We start from the raw sequence: 15,437 nt of genomic DNA on the forward strand, positions 1-15,437 counted from the left end.
GATAAAATGGTCTGTGGTGTCTCCAGGAACAAAAGCACTTGGGTGCCTGTCCTTGTGAGGGTCTGTGAGGGCCCTGTCACCCTGGGTAGCTAGCCTGGCTCATGTTCTTGAAGAACTTGCTCTCAAAAGGTGTTTAGGAAGCTACAAACCTCTTCTATGGGATGTTGATCAGCAGAAAAATGCATGTTCTTGCACCAGAAGCTGCCACAGTTGCTCGGTTATACTCAGTGCTAGAGATACTGAATTTTAAGTTTAGGGGCAGGGGAGTGCTGGGTCCAGCCCAAGTGGTCAGGGCTGCACATCTGCCCATTCCTGTGCAGGAGCCTCCAGCTGACTCCTCGTCCCCTGCGCTGTCACTGGGATCCACCTTTCCCACCTGTAATTAGTGCTGTCAGCAGAGCAGTGTAAGCAGCCACTTCAGCATTAATTACTTTAATGAACTTGCTAAGGTGGGTTAAGCTACTAAAGCATTTTGTTGTTACTGTAAATGTTAAAGTCAAAATACTAGACTGTGCGATGGATGGGAGATGACGCAAAGCTGGAACCTGGCTTTCCTCTTGTCTTGATGTTCAAAGTCAGGTTGTTTTAGCTAATTTAATCATGCAGTCTGTTCTCCTCAATTGCACAGAAGCAGCCATGGCCAGCAGCATGGGTAGGAGAGAGTAAGGAGGCTCTCTCCTTTTACTCCGAGGTGTAAGGGATGCAGTGAGTACAGGGCAATCTGCCAGTCAAGCCCAAAAGATGGATGTCACTGTTCTTGCATTCTGACAGCTCAAAGGTGGTCCATGATACTTAGGCTCTTGTAATGTTAAATATGTAATGAAAAACTCCCCAGTGAGAGGGATCTGCTGGTGAGGGAGCTCTCATAAGCAACCAGGATGGGATGCAATGGTTCATTAATGACGCTGGGTTTAGTACAGAAATAAGCAGAGTTTTCACCACTGTGGAGAGGAGAATGGTCCTGTTCTTGCTAGTGGCAAAACTTAATGGGGAATTTTAATGACTGTTAATTATTTTGCAAACTGCCATTTTATTAGGAATTGTGATATACTTTGGCAAACTGAAGCTGTTCTCCACTGGTGCAGAAAGGAAAACCAGAACTCCTCTGAGCTGCCTCTTGCTGCAGAGGGCGGGGGAGATATTTAACTTGCAATACTAATGTGGAGAGTTAGACAAGGTCTTTCATGCCGGGACAGAAGACCTCTTGCAGGGCCAAAGGGGGAGAAGTCAACAGATGGTTGAGTTTGGTGATCTTAAAGGTCTTTTCCAACCTTAACAATTCTATGATTCTAAGTGGGATATATTAGATATATATCTCTCTCCTCCCTGCTGTTTCTTACAACTCCTTGTTCTCAGTAAAGAGGAATTGTTGCTTTGATGTTCAGAGATACTGCTCTGACAAATATGATGCTATAAACCTGTGTAAGAACTGTAGCAATTACATATTTTTTAATTTGATGGTTAAACTATGTATTTTCTTCATATTAATAATCTCAGCATGTAAATAGAAAGCAAAGGATTAAAAAGAAATAAATCAGTGCAAGCGCAGAGACTAAAGTGCTTGTTCACACAGGCTGAAACATCAGTGACCTGGCCTGAAGCACTAAGGCAAAGCACTTTCTGGAGGAGACTTCCAGCTCTTTTCCTCTTTATGTTAAGTAAAAGACTCCCAGACTGCCCCAGAAGGCTGGTAGAGAAGTCTATTAAGTGTTGAGATTCTTGAGCTCATATCCCTGGTGTGAGCTGTGCCCGTGGGTTTGGACTGCAGGCCTTCCCTCCTGTGAGGGAGCATCCTTGTTCCCCTGCCAGAGAGGGAGCGGGTTTTCTCTCTCTGCCCAGCTCTGATCTGAAGGCGTTTGCTGAGTTCAGGCTCTGTTGTGCAGGTGAAAGATTTAAGCTGATGGAGATGGCTTTTGAAGCAGAAGAGACACTCACTGAAAAGGAAAGTGCTGTTCCTGTCTTTACTGCGTCAAAGTGCCGGAAGCCCAGCAGAGGAGAGCTGACAGCAAAAGCTGTCCCGAGTTCACGTGAGGCTGGCACTTTCTGTGGGTAGGGCAGGCAGGCATGGGGGAAGACAGCAAACTGGACTTTTTTTTTTTTTTTTTCCCCTTTCTGAAGTCTAAATGACCTGTCAAGCTCTGGAGCTGCCTCCCCGTGGGCCACCTTCTGAGCAGTCACGAAGCTGTATTGCATCACCCAGCCTGGAAATAATCTTCAACTGCTTGAGGTAGTGGGAAGCAGAAATCACATGGAACTTGGGGCAGAAGTTGTTTGAGAGAGTTTTCAACTTTGGATGGTCTATATGCACAGCACTTGACAGTGGGGTTATAGACCAACCAAGCTTGTATCACTGTGTGCCCACTTGTTTTGTGTCAAATTTGCTGCTGAATAATTACAGGTTGCAAAAGCAGAAGGGTTGCTAAGGATAGCCTGTGCTTCTCTGGTAAAGTTCATGTTGCTGCCAAACTTGCATGAAAGTTTTTTTCTGTAGTGTTTGCTTTTTAAAATGAAACCATATTTTCTCCTTATCTGACCAAAAAAAAAGGAAGGGAGTGACTTTCTGCTTTTATAGACATTTCCCTTGCAGCACTGCACAGCAACGCAGCATTTCCAGTAAGAAACGGTGCTGTGGAGTAGAGGGTGATGTTTTAGCAGATTACTCATTAAGTCCTGGTGTTTGCCCTGTGGTTTCCTGTGTCAGTGATGGTGTGAGACACATCTGGGCTGGCAGCAGCTGCTGCTGTGGCTATGTCACACAGGCCTGGGTTTGAGGGGGCTGCACTTGGAGCCTGTCCCTACACACTGTGCTTCTGCCTTGTGCAGGCATTCAGACCTTGGCTATGTGGCACCCCATTCCATGAATCCAGCGATCCATGGGAGCAGACCTAAGGGTGTGATCCCCGATGTACTCATTCTACGCTAAAGGGAGACAAAGTGAGAGGGGGGAAAAACCCAAACAGTGCTGCTCAGGATCAGAGTGGAGAAGGCAGCGAAACAGCCAGAGCAGATGGAGCCTTTCTAAAGACCTGGGCAAGGTTAGAATTGCACAGCAGAGAACAAGAGTCTCTGAAGAGGGGTAGGATGAGGAGCAGAGGAGGGGAATGAGCCTGGTTTGGCATTGAGCTCCTGGGATGTGCTCAGCCGGCTGTCCCTGGGGGAAATTGTTTGGAATTAACTCAGGGCAGCTTGAAAAGCAGATACGTATTTCCCCTCCCCTCCACCAAAACCGCTCTTCCGTTACTCTAAATAGAAAGTTTCCTGTTTTATAATTGAGACTCCTAAAAACATTCATGCAGTTCAGGTCACCATACAGCTGCTTAGCTGAGGCCACAGGATACCTGAAATATGAGCTGAGGCAGAAGCTGTTGACTCTGGAACCTAATAATGCTTTCAAATGGCAATATGAACTATTTCCTGCTACACAGAGCATATTAGAGTATCCTCTTGCAAATACTGGCAGGCTGGCTCTGCGTGGAGTTTGGGGGGCGTTGCAGTTCTGCTCCTCTGATCACCTGTTATACTATTGTGCTAATGTAGCTGGGGAGGCTCTTCATGGACTCAAGCAACTGCAAAAATTTCTCTTCTGACATCATTGCACCTGTTTATCTAAACACTTTTTAGGCTGTCATTTCTATTAAAGCCAATTGATTTTTTTGGTACATTTCCTTTTTGGTACCCTAAAAGATTTAATTTCTAATAAGCTTAGTACAGACATCAACAGGTGCTGCCTGCTGCATGTCTCAGTAGGTAGATTTCAGTCCAATACATCAAAAGTTATTTCTGAACAGGTATGTAAGTGGGATCCTCTGTGCTGCTCAGATAAAAGGCTTTGATGTGTTGTCTGAATGGATTTGCATGTGTTCTCATGACTTCCAAGAAGAGCTTTTTGGGGGAAGAAAGCTGAACCTAGCCACAGCAGTTGAATAGGAGGTCCTGGTTGAGTTATTGGCTCTGTAGGCACCATTCATCTAAGCCCGAAACATGAAGAGAAATGAGATGTGTTCCTCATCCCTCACTTTATGTTGGTGTTCCCTGCACAGGCCACTGACTCGTGTGGCTCCAACCACAGTGGGACGATTCCCTCTGTGCACCATCACACCCTAAAAGCCAGGATTACTCTGCTGCTTGCCACAGCTTCTCAGTCATCCTTGGGAATCTTGGCGTCTGTTTGCTTGGTCCATGCCTCCCTAAGTCTGATATAATATTTTTTCTTTTTAGGGTTTCTTTTTAATACTCTTTAAATCAGCACTATTCAAATACCTACTCAAGAATGCCTCCTAAAGAGAGAAGAGACTCTTTGGCAGCCCAGGTGTCGCTGTCGCAGGGATATTGGGGAATCTGCTTTCCTGGCCCCATGCCCACAGCAGTCCTGCTGAAGGCAGCTGAGCCCCATGTTTATATAAAACACTCATCCCTTTCAACGCCCATCATCTGTTTAAAAACCATGCCAGAATGATTTATTTATTCTTCCAATAACAGATGAGAAATGGGAAACTGAGGAAGTAATCTCTGACTTTAGTTTTGCTTTATGTGTTCAATATCTCCAGCGTGATGGATAAGGGTCAAAGCAGAGAGCAGAAATGGAATGACATAGACACGGGGTGGGGAGAAAGAATTGTACCCTCTCCATTAGATATGTTTGACTTGTTGACAACTCTCACTTGCTATCAGACTAAAACTTGTGCACAAGCCAGGCCCCCAGCTCTGCAGGAGGAGCCTGCTGTGTGGAACAGGCTCCTTGGGATGAGGAGGGCTGTGCCCTCTTAAGCAAGAAGCATTGAAATCAGAAATAGATTTTCCTTCGAGAAGCAGCACTTGGGTTCAGTGTAGCTGCACGCAGCGTCCCTGCCCGTGTGAGGATGGCACAGAGCAGATGTGGCTCTGTTTGCCTCTTTCCAAACCTCCCCAATTTTGTGAATATATTAGAAGCAACGTGTGTGTCCAGCTATAAACTAGGTGGGAAGTGTTTAACAGGATTTGAACCTTCCTGAGACAGCTCGGTGATCAGTCATGATGGGCTGTCTCGGTCGCTGGCTCAGCAGGCAAACTGGGCCATATTTATTTTTAGGTGTACTACGTGTTTGAAGCTGCCTGAGTGTGGCATTGTGTTTTCTGTGGGGATTTTTTTCTTTCGAAAAGCTTTAGGAAGGTGCAGTCTTTATCAATGGGCTATCAGTTGTACGTTGCAGGGAGTGGAGGATAAGGCTGAATAAGTTTATCCTGTTATTGCTCAGGGTTTAGATATGCTGTAAAATGTGAATATCATTGTATGCTGTGCTAGGAAGCTGGATGCTTTGCTGGCAGGGCGCTTACAGCTTCAGTGCTGTTTTCCTGGCATTGTTTCTCCTGTGCAATAAATATCCGTGCAAAACCACAGCAGTAAACATGCAGCTTGGAAGTAGCTGAGCAGCTGAGCCCATCCTGACGTGCCTGGCAGGATGGGATCAGTTTTTCCAGACTTTTGCCAACTCTCCTGTGTGGCACAAACACCACTGGTATCTCACAAGTAATGCTGGGAGGAGTTTCTTCTGCTAGACTGGGTCTTTGACCAAAGCTACATTTGTATGGAAGTGACTTATAGCAATGTGTAAAAGTCTGTGTCTTAACCCAAGTGAAACTTCATTTTATTCAGTGAAATCAGGTATGAACATACAGGAATTATTCTACTGCCCTAGAGACCTCAGTGGAATAATAGCTTTTAAAGGTAGCCTTAAAGAGCCTAGTTCACCAGAAGGTAAACTAGAAGAGTTTAAATTATTTCAGAAAGAAATTGTTGAATGCAAAGGATTGTGATAAACCTGGATTTTTAAAAACTAGTGACCTGTGTGTGTATGTAAACTTGGAGCACAGAGCCTGCTTGCCAGTATGAACAGTTTGACACTATATATTTTTTAGGGGAATCAAGACCTTCTTTCAGGAAGGTATCTGTTGGAGGGGGTTTTTTTCCCTCCCTGGTATCCATATCAGTTCCAGCTGGCTTTTTCTCATATGAGTTATTAATACTTGAGGTGTGCAAGTGCTGGGTACAGATGGGAGTGTAATAGTATCCAGTATTTTATGGTGTAGCTTATTGACTTAACGGGGATTGCACTAACAAAGGTTCTTTTTCTCCATAAAGAAGTCTTCACCTGGTTTAGGAACTTTTCTGGAAAAGTTGTTTCCAGTGTAAATTCAGTGGGAAGTAACACTGATGAAAAATGATAGTGCTGTAATATCTCTTCAGGTGGGAGAGACTATTCACATTGAATTTTCCTTAGGGCATTTGCAGTGCTGTTTTTGCCTTTCCCCTGCTTTACAGTTTTTGAGGAGAATAAGTGAGGCTTGGACATGCTTAGGAGGAGAGGGAGCTTCTGAGAAGTGGGTTTGCTGTGTTTGGGGAGGAGAATCTTTCTGAGTCTCCCCCAGGACCTATGATGGAGTGCGACTTAAAACCGAGGCTGTATTTTCACAGCTGTTGTGGGAGCTTTTTTTCATTTAACACAGCACAGATGTGAATGATAAAATATAAATTGAAGATGGATGTACACCATCTTGGCACGTGAGAGGTTCAATTATAGGCAGAGCAAGCAGAATAATGGAAAATACATTTGAGTGATTGTTCAGTTAATATAATTTGCAATGAATTATTCACAACAATTTGTTCACTCAGCTTCTATTGTAATAATTTTCATTCCTTCATTTGCTATGCACTTGAAACTGCTTCCCACAACTTGTGCTTGACACGTAATGAAGTGTATCCACGCTCCCACCTGTCCCCACCTACGTGAAAACAAGGACAGAGTTGCCGGAGCTCAGCATTTTCAGCAGTGAGCTCTCTAAGAAGTTAATCGTGGTGTTAAAGTGAAGGCTGCTTGCTGCTGAACACAATGATGTGACCTGTAAAAGCCTGTTCTGGCAGGCTCAGAGGGGCCTGGGCTCACAGAGGGGCTGGCAGAGGACCTTTTCCCAAGCTATACCATTGGCATATGGGAGGATTGTCCTTCCATGAGTGGAAGCTGGCAGAAGGTGATCAGCTGGTGCTGAGTGATTAATCCGTGTCCTTGGGAGCTGATGCATTTGCTTCCTACCTCTACAGCATCAGTAGTGCCTGGAGGGCGGGAGAAGGTGTTGGGCTTTGCACTGAAGTGTGTGGCACCAGCAGTGCTTGAGGAGAAGCACTTTGCATGCTCGGGTCCCTGTCCCTCGTGTTGTGTTGTGTTCAGCAGCCAAGCGGGTTGGTGGCAGTGCCTGGACACGAGGGTCCAGCTTCCAGCACTGCAAAGTGTCACATTTGTGCCCCCCTTCCCTATTCCTAAGGCACTAGAAACCCCACAAATGCACATTTCTTCTGAAGTTTATCAGAAAGGAAGATTTGTTCTTCCTGGCCCCTTGGGGGGACCTGTTCTTGGGCAGTGGCTGCGGGGAAGGTGTCCGTGTCCTCCCTCCATGTCCCTCTGCAGCCCAGAGGGAGCAGAGGGTGATGAAGCTGCTCTTTGCCACCCCTTGTCCTGCTGCTGGGGTGGTGGGTAGGAGTGGGGGCTGTATTGTGCTATGAGCTTGATGGGACACTGGGTAAAAGGGGGCATATGTAATAGGAAATCACAGTTCTTGGAGTTCTGCCTAGCTGTTGGGATTTGTTGTCTGGAGCATGAGGAATACTGAAGGCAACCTTACTCTGACTTTAGAGAAAAGAGCCAGGACTTGTTGCTGCCAGCCCTGTGCTCCCCTGCTGAACACTGAGATGCAAACTTCAGCTTAGGACTGGTTGCAAAGGAATCTGATCTTTTCTTCATGCCATATTTTTCTGCACTCATTGTTACTACATTCATACCTAGCTTCATTCTCTGACTTTTCTGTGCTCTTCCTTGGTCTTGTGATTGTCAGTCTTCAGTGTGTTGGGAGATACTGGGAAATATGGTGGACCTGTGTGGGAACATGAGTGCTGCTGCAGAGGTTAGTGAAGAATTCAAGGCTGCTTTAGGGTAAGATAAATACTTCTCTGAGTCTTAACCCTTCAGGGCCTCTTACAAGCTCTGTCAAACCATGATCACAGTGCCTTCAACACAAAACTCCATACTCTGTAACAAGCTGGGATTTATGCTACTGCTTTTTCCCATGGAGAGACAGCAGGTTAATCTGCCAGCATCTACTTGTCCCAATCTCTATAATCAGGCAAAACATGATTATGAAGCTGCATGTCATTAGTACACAATGGCACTTAACTGGCTGAGATTGAATTAAAACCCTAATGGCAGAGCATCCGAGGTAAATAAGAGACAACCAGATCCACTGGTGAATGACTCGCCTATCACTCAGCTTGGATTAGAAGAGCAAGAGCTCAAGGCTGACCAGAAACAGCAGAGGCAGAGTCACTGAGTTGGATATATTGACTGGAGTTCAGCACTCTTGTTGCTGTTAAGCATGCAAGCACTGGGGGTGTGAGGCGAGTGTAGGTGTGGGCTTCCTGCTGTAAAAAACCCAGAGGCTTTGGACTCACCACAGTGGTGGATGACTTTTGTCTTTGCTGTATTCTGCTTTTTTTGCATCAGTTCCATCAAGCAGGTGTCAATCCCTGAAATTATTTTCAGCAAACATAAATCTGAGCATTCATTTTGAGTTGGGTGAAACAACTCTGTGATTTCAAGTGTTTTATTTCACTTTCCAGTCTTGCCTTCCTTTTTGACAATGTCAGATCAGTGGCTTCCAATCAAAATTTCACTTTGGTTTCATTTTGCCTTTCTTCTGAGTGCGTTTTCCAGATCTTTTAAACGAAGCTTCATAAATCAACACCGATGTCATCGTGGGTGTGTTTTTCATGTTGTGTTTTGGATGCCAGAAGTGCTCTGTCCCCAGGGACAGCCTTGCAACTGAGTTTCCTGTGGATGTGCTGGGAAAAGAGCTCCCTCTGACAGTGGGACAGGGATCAGAGGCTGCAGGATGCTTTGGAGTGATCAGGCTTGCAGTGGTTTCGATTGCCAGCTCTGGGGATGGTTATTGCCCTTTTAGCTCTGTCAGTGTTCCTTATTTTGCAGCTCTGGTTTCACTCAGTGCTTACATCCCTGCCATCAAATAAGATATGACATGAATATCTGTTGCTACTCTGGCCCCAGGGACATGATTATGAACCTCTGGCTTGTGCTTGTGCTGTCAGTGACATTTGAGGTAGGAAAAGCATTAGATAGTGAATTCTCTGGAGAAAAAGCAGGGAATGAGCAAGTAAACAACAAAAGATGGGTAGGGATCAAGATCTGTCAGCAGTGTTGAATTTGAAGAGTTTCTGGCATTGCAATTAATTTATATCCTCTGCCAGATTTGTTGCTCTTGCCCTGTGCAAGATCTGTACCTCAGAGCGAACTTTATTTTTCACCTAAGGGCTAACAACTTTTCATATGTTTCAGAAATTTGCATTTTAATGGAATAAATCTTATCCTTTCTCCCCAAAGCAGCAATTGAAAAATAAAGCCTCTGGGAAGCTTTCTCCAAACACCCAACAGCTCAAGTGAAGTGTCCAAAGCAACCGTGGTGTATTTAGATGTGACGAGGCCCTGAATGTATTTGGTTTGTCAGCATGGATAGATAACTTCTTGAGGCAAGACCTAATCCCTCTCACAGTGAGAGGAATCTCTCCTACGGCCGTAACTCAGGACCCCAAAATCCCCACTTGCCTTTGAGCTCTCCTGGGCTGCAGAGTGCAGAGGTTGCACTCGGACATTGCAAAGCACAAGGTAAAAATGGAGATTGTTCCAGCACTACTGTATGAAAATTATAGATGTATTCAGTCTCCTATGGAAGGAAGTTGGGGGAAAATTGTATGCTGGTGCTCTCTGCTGGATAAATCCAAAAAGGCTCTTGTCTCACTGGCACTGTGGTGACAGGCCAGTGTTGAGCTTGTGTCTCCTGGAACTCTGCCCACATTGGAACACCCTGGTGGGTTGGCTGAGAGCAAGAGGTGTGTTAGGATTACTGCTCTGACTCCTCTCTGTCCTTCCCTTACAGTATGTTACTTGCTGAAGAGCAACATCAGCCCTGACCTGTGCAATGAGGATGGATTAACTGCGCTGCATCAGGTGAGGTGTGGGAGGAGGTCACAGCTCCCTGCTGCTCCACACCATCGGGCCTTCCTGCTGTCCTCTGGGCAGACCTGTCCAGGTTACACAGAGAGACCTTCTGTATTTCATTTTTTTGCTCAGTTAAAGCAGTGAAACTTCACTATGTTGTGCTGGTAATCCAGTTTCTTGGGGAGCAAACTGAGATCAAACCCTTCTCTTTCTGTATCCCAGACTTTGAGCTTGGAAATCGGGGCTGGACTTCAGACGTGAACAATATTTCTCCCACCCTTTAATCTTTGTAGAAGCGGGCTGTAAACTCTTAAAGCAGATTAACTCAAGTTTAGAGACCTTGTCAATCTGCAAGTTTTGAAAGTAGTTTAAATAAATGATGCACAGGGCACTTGAAGAGCCTGCTGCTGCTCACTGCAGGCCCATGGACTTCACCACTAAAATACAGATTTGCAATAGTGATGTGTAAGTCTGTGTCCTTCCTTGAAGCCTCTGTGCTGATCCCATAAGGGTTTTTCTATTCTTCCCCAAGGCCCATGGGACTGGCCGTGCCTGGCAGCTGCCGCCTCTGCTGCAGGGAACAACAGTGGCGTGGTTGTCACAGCTCCGAGGGTGGAACAGGCACTCAGGGGTTTTTCTGGAACAGACACTCAGGGGTTTTTCTGGAACAGACACTCAGGGGTTTTTCGCCATTAGTGCCTGCTGTAAATGCTTCCGCTGACTTGGGATTTTGGATTCTTTTGCAAGTTGCCTGCTCTCTTCAAAGCTGGATGAGGTGTTTGTTTAAAAATGCAAACTAGCTCCAACAAGAACAAAAGGTTCCCACCACTACCAGCAGCACCTCTCCAAAGAGATGTTATCCTGCACACAGAGACATGCTGACAGCCTCTTTGCTTTCCCAGCTAGGTACTGAGGCCATGGAGAATCCCATCTTGCCCACTCAAGGATCGGTTATTGTAAAGGTGCATTTGGGAGTTAAGCTGGGAGCTTTACATGCAGTAGAATTAATTGGATCCCTGAACAGAGAGAAGCCCCTAAGCAAACAGTATTGCCCAGTACCAGTGGCTTCCAGTGAAGGGCTCAATTACGCTTCTGTGGTAACTTTGCTGTGTGACAGGAACGATTTTAACCTCACTTCCATGTACAAATAGTGAACAGAAATAGAAATACATAAAGGATCCTTGTCACTCAGTTGCTAAAATGCTTGTTGTGGGTTGGAATTCAGCCCCATTAGTGGCCCATACTGTGTGCTGAGCTGTGAGTCTCCTGCGTGGGTCAGCAGTAACACACAGACCACAAACAGGCTTCTGGCACAAGAATGAATCTTATGTGAATCTTGAGTGTCTTGATCACATGCACATTCATGTCAAGATGTGAGCACAAGGTGGATCAAAGAGCAAATTCCACCTTCTCCAAAGGAAAGAGGCTGAGGCTTTTCTTGCTGGCTGCCTCTGGGACTATGCTGTAAATGCAGGGAGAATGCTGATCTTTTTCAGGAAATGAAAGGTGCCCTGTGAAGTAGCTCATAATTCTAGGAATCCAATTTGCACGTCTTCAGATAACTGTGGTAGGTAGTGGTGAACTGTTGAGAAGACTTTTACTAATCACATGCCAGTGTGTGGGATTTTCCCTAAGAAAAGGGAATGTCAACTTGTCAGCTCATCCCTTGGTATGTGGTTAAACTGGTTACATTGAATTTCTCTTATGTTTTCTCTTGAATATGGAAGACTCAGTGGAATAGAAGCTGTGAGCATATTTGCTGTTATTCCCTGCTGGTTCTGCCCCCACACCAGAAGGCTGTGTAAGACACCAGTGACCTGTGGTCTGCCCAGTGTAGGTGTTCTGCATGGTGCCTTTCTGACCTGCTGCTGTTTAACTCTGTTGGAGTTGCTTGTTGCCAAACAGTGCAGGATAAAGTAGGTCTCCACATCCAGGTACCCTTTATTATTTTACAGCTGAGTAGGTATAAGCCCTCATCTTCCCAAAGTCTAAAAAACCCAATCTATCTGTATCTCTTCCTCACCAGTGCTGCATAGACAACTATGAAGACATAGTCAAACTTCTCCTCAACCATGGAGCCAATGTCAATGCCAAGGACAATGAGCTGTGGACTCCATTGCATGCAGCAGCTACATGTGGTCATATCAACCTGGTGAAGATCCTCATCCAGCAGTAGGTGGCTTTTTGTCTCTGTCCTTTCTGCAGATCTGATTCTACCACAGCTTCTTGTGGATGAAAACTGAGACTGTTCAGGACCTTGTGAGATTGCAGTGGTGCTGATTATTCCCTGCTTTCAGGCTATTCGTGGGACTCCTTCCTGCTTGGGGGAGAAGGGGGTGGAGGAGGAAGAGCAGAAAGGCTGAGGAGGCAGAATAAAACCCCAGGTGGCTTGGCTCAGTTTCATGAATTTTCTGGAGACTGGGCCAAAATTTGCTGCTTTTTGCCTGTATTTTGGTGTGTCTGTGTGTGCGTGTGGCACCATGGTCGCTGGGTGGGTAGAAATAGGAGCAGCCAGCAAGGGTCCACCTCTTCAAGCCCTTAAACACCACTTGAGATCTTCCAGCCCCAGTTAAGGAGACGCTGCTGTAGGAGGGCAGCAGCGTGTTTGTATAGTTCAAATACCTGGGTGAACTTTGTGACCTGTCTTACTGGGTCGTAATTAATAACCAGTTTGCTTCCTGTAGTGCATTGGTTCCCCAGTGGTGACACAGGTGCTTGCACTGGACCTTCCACTTGATTTCACCAAGGCTCTAAAGCTCAAGTGTTTGCCCTAAATCTCAGGTCTTTTCTAGACTAACCAGCAAGGTGGAGGAAGCCAGGTGTGTTTTGAGTTGTGCCATTTGGTGAGCACTTGCTGTGAATCCTACCTGGAACAGATAGTTCTGGCTCTGTATGGAGCCCTCTCCTCCATTTCCCAGAGTGACAGTGCTTTGGAAGTGTTAACTTGCTGCCTTGCACGGCAGTGTCTGCTGCTTCTCTCTCAGGGAGGCAGACTTCTCCCTGTGCTGCTGTCATCTGGGAGATGAGTGTTGAAAATTTGATCCTTCTTTGGTTGTATAGTGAAGGAGAGAAGAGGATGCAGTTGGACATCCCTTAGAGGACGGTCCCACTTGGTTTAGGAAATCTTTAAATGGGGGAATAAAACTGGAGCAGATGTGGACCAAAATAGTGCATTACTGACCCATGAAGGAGGTGTAGTGTGCTGCCTTTCATCCACTTCTGGAATTAATCTTCCCCATTCATAGCTCCTTGGCTTTGCTTCAAATCTTTCTTATCTCATATGTGTTTTGGTGGCATTTGGGCAACTATTAAACCCCTGTTAGTTTTTCCTAAGCATTTATCCCAGTGTTTGGCACTGCCTGCTCTAGGATATCTGAGGTCTTTTCTCATGTAACTGGGTTTCCTCTTGCAGTGGAGCAGACTTGTTGGCAGTAAATGCAGATGGTAACATGCCATATGACCTCTGTGAAGATGAGCCAACTTTGGATGTCATTGAGACTTGCATGGCCTATCAAGGTAAGGAGATTGAGTTCACGTAAAATACAAAACCGGGTCAATGTGGTACTAAAAATTACCTTGTTTGTCAGCTCTTGACTGGCCTCTGGAGAAAAGCAGAGAGCTGCTGCTGGCATCATTTCTTGGAACCTGACTCTTGGAACTAGACTCAGAGTCTAGTTACTCTGATTCCTAAAGATCATGAGGGTGAAGGACAGCAGACAGGTCCCCTCAGCTACATATCTTCTGAAAAGGGTGTGAGGTCATATCAACCAGGATCATAAGTCTGATTTTACTCAAGAAGTGGAGATAAAACCCTTTCCAACTCTCCTCTAACTGGAATGTTAACAGGGATTACACAGGAAAGGATCAATGAGATGCGTGCTGCTCCAGAGCAGGTCATGATCTGTGACATTCATGACATACTTGCGACTGGACAAGACCTGAACAGGACTGATGCCCAAGGTGCTACACTGGTGAGTGAAACTGCAGCAGCTTCAGTTTTGCCTTCATTCAGCCCAGAGGTTATGAAATCTGCCCTGGGGCAGGAGTTATACAAAATCAACATGTACAAGTCACTGAGAGGAGAAATCCCACAGTGAGGAGTTGCAGAACATAAACATCTGCTAACCTCCAGGGAACTGGGACTGAAAGACCTCCCAGTGACCTCTTGCTTCTCACTAGTCTTGTAGATTGATCAGACTCCCACAGAAGAGGCGTGAGAGTCCTCTGGTTTTCATGGGAGCAGAATCTGGTGTTGGGAGCTCTGGAGACCTTCTGCCTCCTTTCTGCTTTGCATAGCATCTGGCTCACAAGGAGTCAATGGCTGCTGTGTTTGCTCAGGTAGGATGGCATCGGCCCCTGGCAGAGGAGAGGAGCCAGGACAGGTGTAGAGCACAAAGCAAGCTGCCATCTGATTTGACTGGACAGGTACCAAGAAGGCTGAACAGTCCTAGTCCTGTTCCCTTCTTTTTCACCTGCAAATGTGTTTCTTAAATCATTGGTTACAGCAGTCCCAGCTTAGGGGAAATTCAATGATGAGGTCATATGTGTTGGGAGTTTCATACAACCTTGGTCATTTGGTGCTTGGGTCCAGACCTAACTGATTTACAGGCACTTGGTTCATTTGTTTGATGACGACGCTGTGGCATTCAGGTTTCTTATCTAAATGTCACCTTTAGCATATACCAGAAGCATAAGAGGAGGGCAGGCTCCCTCCAAGATAACCTTGGATGACTGAAGCTTTTATTGCAGCTTATTTTTTCAACACCTTTTTCCCTTTAACAAGGATTATATACATAAATTTAATCAGATCTCTTGGCTTCCCCTTTTGTATCACCCCAAAGTGATTCCCTGCTAATTCATGTGACCTCTAGAAGGTATGACTAAGTGGCATAAAATTTATGTAGAAATTAATTGAGTTGCCAAAAAGCATCAGAATTTATTTCCAGATGAGGGTTTAACTTTGTGTGGTGGAATCCACATGGAAATTTTTTGAAAATAAGCTTTAATTCTCCTTTTCAGCACAGTTGAAATAGGAGGATCTTTGGGTGCAGTTAATCCCTTCAGACCAGTGCACAGGTCATTGTTTAGCTCAGACATGCAACAGCAGATGGCAAATATGAAAATCTTCAGAGACATTAAGTTGGGGGACTAAAGGAAACTGTTTCTGATGTCTCCGAAGTGGTGGCTGTAGTTGGAAGCCAATACCTGAAAAATCATATTCCCCTAACTAAAAGTAGCAAAGTTTTAAAATGTTTTTGATTAAAAAATCACATCCACAGCACTTCAGTGGGGAAGAGGAGACATTCTCCTGGCATGAGAAATGCAGGGTGCACAGTGGATGATGTACTCCATTGCAGGCTTGCATTTTGATTGTGCTGTTCCCCTGCAGATTAGGAAGTA

At 45.5% G+C, this 15,437-nt stretch overlaps 1 protein-coding gene across 1 annotated transcript in view; it reads left to right on the forward strand.

Annotated features, from left to right (window-relative positions):
• PPP1R16B (protein phosphatase 1 regulatory subunit 16B) overlaps positions 1–15,437 on the forward strand; it is a 56,579-nt gene that overhangs the window by 32,994 nt on the left and 8,148 nt on the right. Inside the window, exons 3-6 of the mRNA XM_064673595.1 lie at positions 9,976–10,046; positions 12,064–12,209; positions 13,450–13,553; positions 13,884–14,008. Coding sequence (XP_064529665.1) covers positions 9,976–10,046; positions 12,064–12,209; positions 13,450–13,553; positions 13,884–14,008 — 446 coding nt within the window. The remainder of the gene's footprint in view (positions 1–9,975; positions 10,047–12,063; positions 12,210–13,449; positions 13,554–13,883; positions 14,009–15,437) is intronic.

This window comes from Pseudopipra pipra, chromosome 17 (assembly GCF_036250125.1).
Source record: "Pseudopipra pipra isolate bDixPip1 chromosome 17, bDixPip1.hap1, whole genome shotgun sequence".
NCBI lineage: Eukaryota > Metazoa > Chordata > Aves > Passeriformes > Pipridae > Pseudopipra > Pseudopipra pipra.